We start from the raw sequence: 8,670 nt of genomic DNA, 5'->3' as shown, positions 1-8,670 counted from the left end.
GTGTCCTCACTGAAAGGCTGCATGGAATATTCAACTAGGGCTAGAGTCTCAACACCTCCAGCTGGCACTGCTGCCTGGTTTTTGTCCCTTTAGGCACAGAAGAATTCATATGACACATGGCCAGGTAATGAGCAGCTGTGCTTAGTAAAAGGGAACACTACCACAGCCAAAACCATTGGGGCAGAGAAGGACAAGACTTGGGGCAACGCCAGCTTGTGTCTGCAAAGTGTTGAAAAATTATCATCCTGAGATGCTTTTTTAGCAATTGCCTCTCCAGTTTTATGCAAGAATGCTTTTTCCTTTAAGAGTGACTTAAAAAAAATACAAGGACTAGCTATGGCCTGCTACCAGAGGGGAATGGCAGCAGCTCCTTCCGAGGCACAAATGGATGGCATTGTAGAAGGCAGTGTCAGCAGTCCAGCTGATGATTGATAATCAAAGTATCAGCTAAATGCAATTAAACTATGGGTTAACTGCAATTAACTATGTTCCCAGGCCATGACACTAGTCCCTTTTTCACACATAGGTCAGTACCTATCCTGCTTTGTTAGCTGTTTTATTTATTGAACTTCTGGGCTGCAACATCCCTCACCGTTTATCTAATTCCACACAGAAGATGCTGCTGACCTCATGGCCCAAAGGCCTGAAGCAGAGTCCTGCCAGCACCCTAGAGCTGTTGCAGCATTTAGAATGTGACTTAAGGAGATGCTCTTTATGAGGAGTTTGCCTTAGAAACATCACAAAAATAAAGTGCCAGTAGCATCTTGTTTCCACTTCCCCATCCAGATTCTTCCACCGTGCTGAAGCAAGAGTTTTGCTGGTTCTTTGGTTTGTGTTTTGTCCAATCCACCTCTAACCTCTGGACAGGGAACAACATTCTCATGCTCAATAATAATTCCCTTGTGAGAAGACTGCAGATGCTGCATCTTGTGATTTTTGGTTTCCTCTTAACACCACCAGCAGAGTTTATGTAGGCTTCAGAGCTATGACCACCAGAAGCTGACAGAGAAGCTGATATCGAGCGATCGTACATAGTGCCAGTATTGAACTGGAATGAAGAGAACTTGTCCAGGCATCAAAACACAGGACTGAAGTGCAGCCTTTCTGAAATTGGGAAACTTCACTAAGTCAGGATCTTCCACATCCACCTATAAAAAGCCCAAACCAATCATCAGTAGGAACATCTTCACTCAAATACGATGAAGTCACATTACTGACATGAACATTTTAGGCAGCCCCTTACCTGACTGGTGTTGTGAAGAATGTGGCTTTCATGTGGATAGAGGTTTTCTGACTCCTGTGGTGAGCACAGGCAGATGTACTTCCTTCCAAACACCTGTACAGATCACAGTCAGGGTTTCCACTCTGTCACGGTTGGTATTTAACATCAAATATATCTGATTGCAGGAAACATTGTCTTTGCTACTAAGAAGTTATAATAAAGAGCTAAACTAAATCAGACTATTGGAGCTCCAAGTACCTGTTCTCTTGGAGCAGGTAAGAATTTGAAATACCAGGAAATACTTCTGGAGCCCCTATTACAAGAGGGATATGGACATGCTGGAATGTGTCCAGAGAAGGGCCACGAGGATGAGCAGAGGGCTGAAGCACCTCTCCTGTGAGGACAGACTGAAAGAGTTGGGGCTGTTCAGTCTGGAGAAAAGAAGGCTCTGAGGTGACCTTATTGTGGCCTTCCAGTATCTGAAGCGGGCCTCCAAGAAGGCTGGGGAGGGACTTCTTAGGGTATCAGGTAGTGATAGGACTAGGGGGAATGGAATGAAGCTGGAGGTGGGGAGATTCAGGCTGGACGTGAGGAGGAAGTTCTTCACTGTGAGAGTGGTGAAGCCCTGGAAATGTGTTGTCCAGGGAGGTGGTTGAGGCCCTGTCCCTGGAGGTGTTTAAGATGAGGCTGGATGAGGCTCTGGCCAGCCTGATCTAGTGTGAGGTGTCCCTGCACATGGCAGGGGTGTTGAAACTAGATGATCCTTGTGGTCCCTTCCAACCCTGACTGATTCTATACCTTTAATCAAATTCATTTAGATTCAAATCAAAGCTGATTCCTGCACTGATACCATTGGAATGTCTGCAGTAGGCAGAGGGTGAACATTTGTGCTGCTTGTGCCTGGACACCACAACTCTGTCACTTATTCCCTGTATGACTTTGGAAATGCTGCTTCTTGTGACTTCCATTTATCACTGTAAAATGAGAGTAAGTAATGGTCTGTCTCGATGAGTTTGTGGCCTACAAGATTACACTGAGGATCAAGTTGCAGTTGTGACAAACACAACAGAATAGCAAAGTATCTGCACATACTCAGTCCTTTGCTCATTCATCAAGCTGTCTGCTACCCTGCTCTCCAACACTTAAACAGAGTGAGCATTTTCTCTAGGTACAGCACTAATGGCATGTGCTGAGTAAGCAGAGGACAGACCTGGGCTAAAAAATTTTGCTGAGGATCCTGATGAAGAGGTGAGACAGTGCCTGCTGGACCAAACCAAGCATTAATGGTGATGTCATCTTCTTCCCCTTCCCCCAGGCAGCAGTAGTCAGGGATCCTGATATCCTCTTTCAATTCTGGGATCTGCTCCCATACAGAAATAAGAATTAAAAATGGTTATGTGCTGACTTGCTAAAGGTTTGCAATTCATACAACAGAGGAAGAAGGCTTGACACAAAGGAAAAAGTGACCTGCTCATCCAGCAAAGCCTGGGGAGAAGTAGCTGAACTGCTAGGAATCTGCAGGCAAAGTTCTCACACCTTCTGTTCTAGCAAGCAGATTCAATTGGAAGGAGAGGTGGGAGAAAGAAAGGGGGTTCTCTTTCTTCAGAGACCCTTTGCTTTAGCAGAAACCAGAGAAACCCACAAGAATAGAGAGTCTGCTGTTCATGGAAAAGGAGCAGCTAATTTTTGACACATTAAACTTGCTTCTCCAGGAGATTCTTTTCTATCTCTTCCAACCACCTGGTTAACTGGAATGACATTTCAGAACAGGCTGAACACCACTGAAGTCTGTTTCCTGTCCAAATCTCTTCCCTGGCTTAAATACTTTTCAGGGAAATGCTGCTTTCCAGGTTATATGCCTGTAAACATATGCCACATTGTTCTGGAACAGCAGTAAGATCCACTGCCTGTACTTCTCCAAGGGTTTTGTTTCCAGGTCTTTCAGCCAAATGGAACAAATTCCTCCCTGTGTTCATTCAAACTGGGGGAAGAGAACCTTAGGAAATATTAACTGATTTGTGCTACAAAAGGATCACCTGACTGCAAAAAAGATGGAGAACTTAATTTTACCTGATCAAAAAGTTGATGTTGGGCAAGGTATCCAACACTGTTCTGAAATTACAGCAGAGAAAGAGAAAGAAAGTTGTAATCACACAGAGGGAAAGACTTCTCAGTCAGTTAATTTGCCTAGAGGTAACATCCATCCCCAATGTCCTGTGTCAGAGCACTAACATTTGTTTCAGCAGCTGACTACTGTAAGGGGTCTTCTGCAACAGTACCTTATGGCTACAGTGGAATTTTAAGAGTGCAGATATCTCCCCACAACCAACTCAACTGGCTGAAGTTACTGGAAGAAGAAGCCAAGCTATGATCCTACAGAGCCTCAACAGTTCTGGTGTCAGCCCTGTGGCAACACTCTGCAACATTATAGCCTGACCCTGCTGGTTACAGGCTCATCCAACTTACTTCCCTGTAGGGACCTTGATACTCTGCACCACAGACCAATGAGCAAAGGCACATTGGTCCTTCCTGCCAGAAGACTATGAAACACAAACAAGGCCTTCAGATCCTCAGCTGTGAAAGACATTCAATTGTTGATCAACTTTCTGGTATTTTTACCTGGGGCACATGGATTTGATCCTTGATCTAAGCAGTTTAATAACCAAGAGAAGAGAACTATGGACTAAGGAACCCTTATCCTTAGATTCTGCTGTTCAGGCTGTTGCTGCAGAAGCATCTGTCAAATTCCAGCTGCTGTATGTTTGGTTATATATAAAGAACAAACCTAGCTGTTGTTGCAGTAACTATCTGTAGCTTCAGATGGTGAAAATAAATCAAACCTTTTAATTCAGAGCTGTGCTTATGGCACAGCCCCTGCCCTGACATCACTTCTAAGCAAGCTTGTTCTAAGCAGAAGTTCTGTTCTAGTAACACACTGCTGCATTTGGAGGAGCACCACGAGGGTCACAGACCTCATTCACAATGTACTGGCTGATGAAGTCCCCCACAGTCATGAGCCTCTGAGACCATTCCTCATCCGTGTATCGGGAACCCAGCTCCACGGGGACTGTGCGGCACCCTGCGACTTGACAAAAATAGTCCACACTGAAATAAAGAAAGTTCCATTACCCTTCTCTTCTGCTCCTCTTACTCATGCTGAATGTAAGGCAACCCACCCAAATCAACCTTTTAGAGCAGGAAAGCTCTGCAACCAGGAGTTTCTTCTAAAGCCAACCAACCAGTGGTAAAAGACAACAGAAAAGGACAAAAAGGGCAAGGAAAGAAGTTTGTGTGTACAAGATGTCACAGCTCTTTTGTTTTGGTTCAAAACCTTGTTCACCTAATTATTGTTTCCTTAGGAGCAGAGGAGATGCAAGCTGTTAGTCTCTCCTGCCTAGGGAGGATGGCTCATGCTTCTGTTGCTACACTTGCTAAACCCAAGGTGTCTTTCCATCCTGTACAGATCAACCCTCTGTACAGAAGTGCCAGTGACATCCATCCCACCTGCAGTCAGAGGAATGACTGCTGGGAGGTGCACATCTCTCCAATGGCACTAACTAAACCTTTCTAAGTGTTGGAAGCTATGCAGTGGAGAACCTTCTCTCAAAAAAGAGTAAAACTCCTGTGAAATAACAAGTGTATTCAGCTGAAGAGAGTTTTCCCCTTGCCTGAGGCACAAATGCCATTACTCAAACTAAGTATTCTCCCCTTTTTCTAAGGGCTCATGAGCTTAGTCTCACAAATACATGGTTCTCAGTACTGGAAATGTTGTCTCCATTGCTTACTCCAGCTGCACAAACATCAATTCTTGCACACAGGAATGAAAAAGCCAATCACACCTGCTCACACACCTCCAAATTTCACTTTCCACTCCATTGATTATCAGCAAGTTCCAAGACATGAAAATCACTGACCGAGACCCCATTAAGCTGCAAGCAGCTCCCTGAGCTGCTGGCGATGCCACTTGTCCCCACTGTAGCTAAAAGTTACCCAGCACAGCTGGGAACCAGGGCTGGGAACTGCCCTCTGGAGCTAGTGCTCACCCTGCAGTGTGCAGAATGCTGGGATGTGCTTCCCTTCTCTGTAGAGCAGGTGCTACAGAACAAAGCCAGCACTGTAGCAGGAAGGAGCTGACAACAAAAGGTGCTCCCGATGATGCCTATCTTCTGTGGGCTTTACTGCTCCACTGAGCATCACAAAACCTGATACAGAAAACGATCTCCTCTATCACTAGGGCAGAAGAGAAGCTCTCATTTCTCACCTCCACTTCTTCATGCAGGGCCAGTGGTCAATAATCCCCTCCAAGACAACAGGCTTCCCTGGGATGAGATAGTTGTCTCTGAAGTGCTCCAGAGAAGGGCAGCGAAGATGTGGAACTGCATCTTCTGGCTGCACAACAGGGGCTGGAGCGGGGTCGGTCCGGTCCCTCTGCAACAGAGATTCCTCCTGCAGCTGCTGCCACCGAAGGCCCGCGGGGACCCGGGGAACAGAGAGGGCTGGGACGGGCAGCGTGGCTCGGCGACAGGTGAACGGGGCTGGGGAGCGCCGACAGAGAGCGCACCAGAGCAGAGCTGCGAGGGCAAGGGGAGGCGCGGGGCTCGAAAGGAGCCCAGGGGTTCGTTACCTTGACGCTGCCGTGGGCGCACAGCTCCCCGCGGGGCAGCTGCGCCTGCAGGACGCGGACGAGGCGGGCGAGGACGTTGTCCAGGACGGAGGCGCCCATGAGCAGCCCCATGTCGCAGAGCCGGACGGCAGGCGCCAGCGGGCGGCCGGCGGCGACCTCGGCCAGCGCCGCGAAGAGGCAGCCGTAGGTGTAAACCTGCCGCCAGGCCTTGCTGACCTCCCGCCACGGCCCCGCGTTCAGCCGCTCCCAGGAGTAGTCGCGCAGGACCTCGCCCAGGCGCCCCAGCGCTGCCGCCTCGCAAGGCTGGGCGTAGAACAGCCCCCGGGCGCGCCGCAGCAGCTGCAGGACCCCATCCTCCACCTCACCGCTCAGCGCCAATGTCAACCCCTCCTCGGCGCCGGGCAGCAGCGCCCGCACCTCCGCCCACAGCGCAGGGTTAGCGGTCGGGCCCAGCTCGCTACCGGGAGCCGCCATGGCCGCGCAGCGCCGCCTGGACCGCGCGGGCGCGGGGGCGGGGCCTGGTGGGGGCGGCGCCTGCGTGCGGGGCCGGGGCGCTGCTCCCGCGCGTTGTCGCTGCGGCCGGAGCCCGGGGGTTTCGGCTTGGTTTGGGCTCGGTGTCTTCAGCTCCCCGGTGCTGCCGCACTGCTCCAGGGGAGCTCTGCCGAACGCTTTTCCCCGGTGTGCTCCCCAGGCTGTTCCGTATGCCGCGGCGGGAAGGAGCAGCCCCGCTCACATTCCTGTGTTTGTGCCTTTGTGCTGCGGCCAATCTTCGTGCAGCCAGGCAACGAACCCACACGGAAACCTCGATAAAAAATTGCTCACTTCTTCATGCCGGTTTTAGCCCAGAGTAGTCCCACCGCCCAGCCAGCCTTCAACGCTGAATGCTTGTGCAAGTGCGGAGCAAGGGCGAGGGACGCGGGGCCTTCTTGTCGGTGGCTCTCACTGAGTTTAAAGGCTCTGCGGAGCTGCAGCTCGGGTGTTGATGAGCCGCATACCAATGCCCGGGCTCAGCCCAGACGGTGCCCTTTGGGCTCTGGACCAGTGACTCTGATAGAGTTCAGCAGCTGTTTGCACTGAAGAGAAGCACACATCTCCAGTGTAGCTTGCTTTCTGTTTTGGCTTACATGTTAACCCTACAGTAATGGTGTGAGGTAGACAGCTCACTCTGGAAATCACTCTGTTCCAAAGGTGGGACAACCATTAACGAATAGATAGCTGCTGGATGACAGGGAGATACTCTGATCAATGTTGATCTTAAGTATTAGAAAGCCTTTCTGGCACTTTGCATGCTGATCTGAGTAACCTGAGAGGGGCCTCAAAGCATCACGGATGGTGTGGTCTTTTGGGAAGTTTATGCTGCATGTTTTCATTCTGTGCTTCCTCTAAGAAACATGCATCTCAGTCTTGTAACACACTTTGCAAGACACCTTTCAGCCCCATCTTGCATTGATAGTGTGCCCTGAACCTATTCTCTCTACTTAAAACTTGACTGTGAAGAAAATTGTATTTTACTTAAAATTCAGTGGTGAGAAATGTCTTCACATCACGAACCAAAATCTAAAGCAAGGACTGTGTAGGCCATAAAAAAGTGTTCAGTCTTCAAATTTGATGCAAAATCTTACATTTACAGGGAAGGTTGAAATTGTCACCTCTCCTACTGCAAGAACACTGATTTTCCTGCCCCATGCACGGTTGCTAATGCTTTCAAAGAAAGAGAGCTGATTTGAGTCCTCCTGTTACTGCTGCTTGTGGCTTTCCTCTACCCTGTTCCCCAGCTGTCTGGTTTGAATGACTTCCTCTCCTGCTGTCACATTGCTGCATTGGCTCATCGTGCTGGCCTGTCTGTTCTCTGCCTTCTAACTGCCTTTCTCTTGGCTCCTTCAATTTGTCCTGTGACTGTGTGATTTTTAGCACCTTCATTTAGACTTTTCTCCTCCTTGATTGCTAAATGTTAATATATGCTGCTACAGGAGAGGATATTTAACTGGCAAGGAGAACTTCTCCTTAGGCCTTGTGTTCAGTATTTGTAATTTTTGATGCTGGCAAGTGTTGCAAGTCTTCTACTTAGGGACTGTCCAGCACTTATTGCCATTTCTATTAATCTTTATTCCTCTTTAAGTTGGTTGATACAATTTTTACTCAATCATAGTTTCTTTAGTATGAACAGTAGGAATATTTTCACAAATGGTGTTTTGAAGGTTTGGATTTTCTCTCTGATATGTTAAATAACACCAAGTTCTGCATGCGTAGTCTCCAGTTCAATATGGGAGCATTAAGGCTGTGATCAACTTTATCAGTTTGCAGATGAAGGAGTGGATTATGGTTTGCAGATGAAGGAGTGGATTTTGGTTTTGGGGCATTCAGGGAGGCTCAGTGTCTCTCTCTCTTGAGTTTACACTAGAAGACATTTATTTGTCATCAGTCATATTGTGGTACAGTGGTTGGAGTGCTGTTATAACACCAATATTCTGAAGGGGCTGAGCTGCATATCTGCTGAGCTGATAAAAAAAGATTTCAGGTGTGTATTAAGTTTTATTGTAGCAGGTCTGCCCTTTGGGAGGAAAATCCACAAAAAGCTCATAATATCCTACTGCATGTTTGCAATTTGGTTGAAATTGGCTTTATTGGGGAAAACCCCAAAACATTTCCAGAAGCTGAATTGGGAAGTTTTGCTGTCAGAGCAATTAGCCTTCTAGTATGTGTGTGCTGGTTCATAAATGTCTGTAAGCTACGTTTTTGGTGAGCAGTGTCACCAAGGAAGTTGGTGACTTCAGTGCTAGGGATTTCCAGCAAGAGATAATTTAATTCCTGCTGCCAACTAACA

General features: G+C 48.1%; 1 protein-coding gene across 1 annotated transcript; it reads right to left on the bottom strand.

The window, feature by feature from the left end:
• Positions 1–935: 935 nt before the first annotated feature.
• Positions 936–6,320, bottom strand: KDM8 (lysine demethylase 8). Its single transcript, XM_009900560.2, has 7 exons — positions 5,847–6,320; positions 5,484–5,650; positions 4,195–4,327; positions 3,293–3,334; positions 2,433–2,582; positions 1,244–1,336; positions 936–1,148 (listed from the first exon to the last, which is right to left on the bottom strand). The coding sequence occupies exons 1-7, from the start codon at positions 6,318–6,320 to the stop codon at positions 984–986; spliced, it is 1,224 nt and encodes a 407-aa protein (XP_009898862.2). The 3' UTR covers positions 936–983.
• Positions 6,321–8,670: the final 2,350 nt, after the last annotated feature.

The sequence above is a fragment of the Dryobates pubescens genome, chromosome 4 (genome assembly GCF_014839835.1).
Source record: "Dryobates pubescens isolate bDryPub1 chromosome 4, bDryPub1.pri, whole genome shotgun sequence".
Taxonomy (NCBI): Eukaryota; Metazoa; Chordata; class Aves; order Piciformes; family Picidae; genus Dryobates; species Dryobates pubescens.
The sequence above is the reverse complement of the archived record's forward strand: the minus strand, read 5'-3'. Positions and strand labels throughout refer to the sequence as shown.

Excerpts from the sequence above, each read along its gene's own strand:
- KDM8 (XM_009900560.2), bottom strand. The coding sequence starts at position 6,320 with ATGGCGGCTCCCGGTAGCGAGCTGGGCCCGACCGCTAACCCTGCGCTG. Across the intron at positions 2,583-3,292 it reads AACATCAACTTTTTGATCAG|ATCCCAGAATTGAAAGAGGA; the intron begins GTAAAATTAAGT and ends GTATGGGAGCAG. Across the intron at positions 1,149-1,243 it reads TTCTTCACAACACCAGTCAG|GTGGATGTGGAAGATCCTGA; the intron begins GTAAGGGGCTGC and ends GGCTTTTTATAG.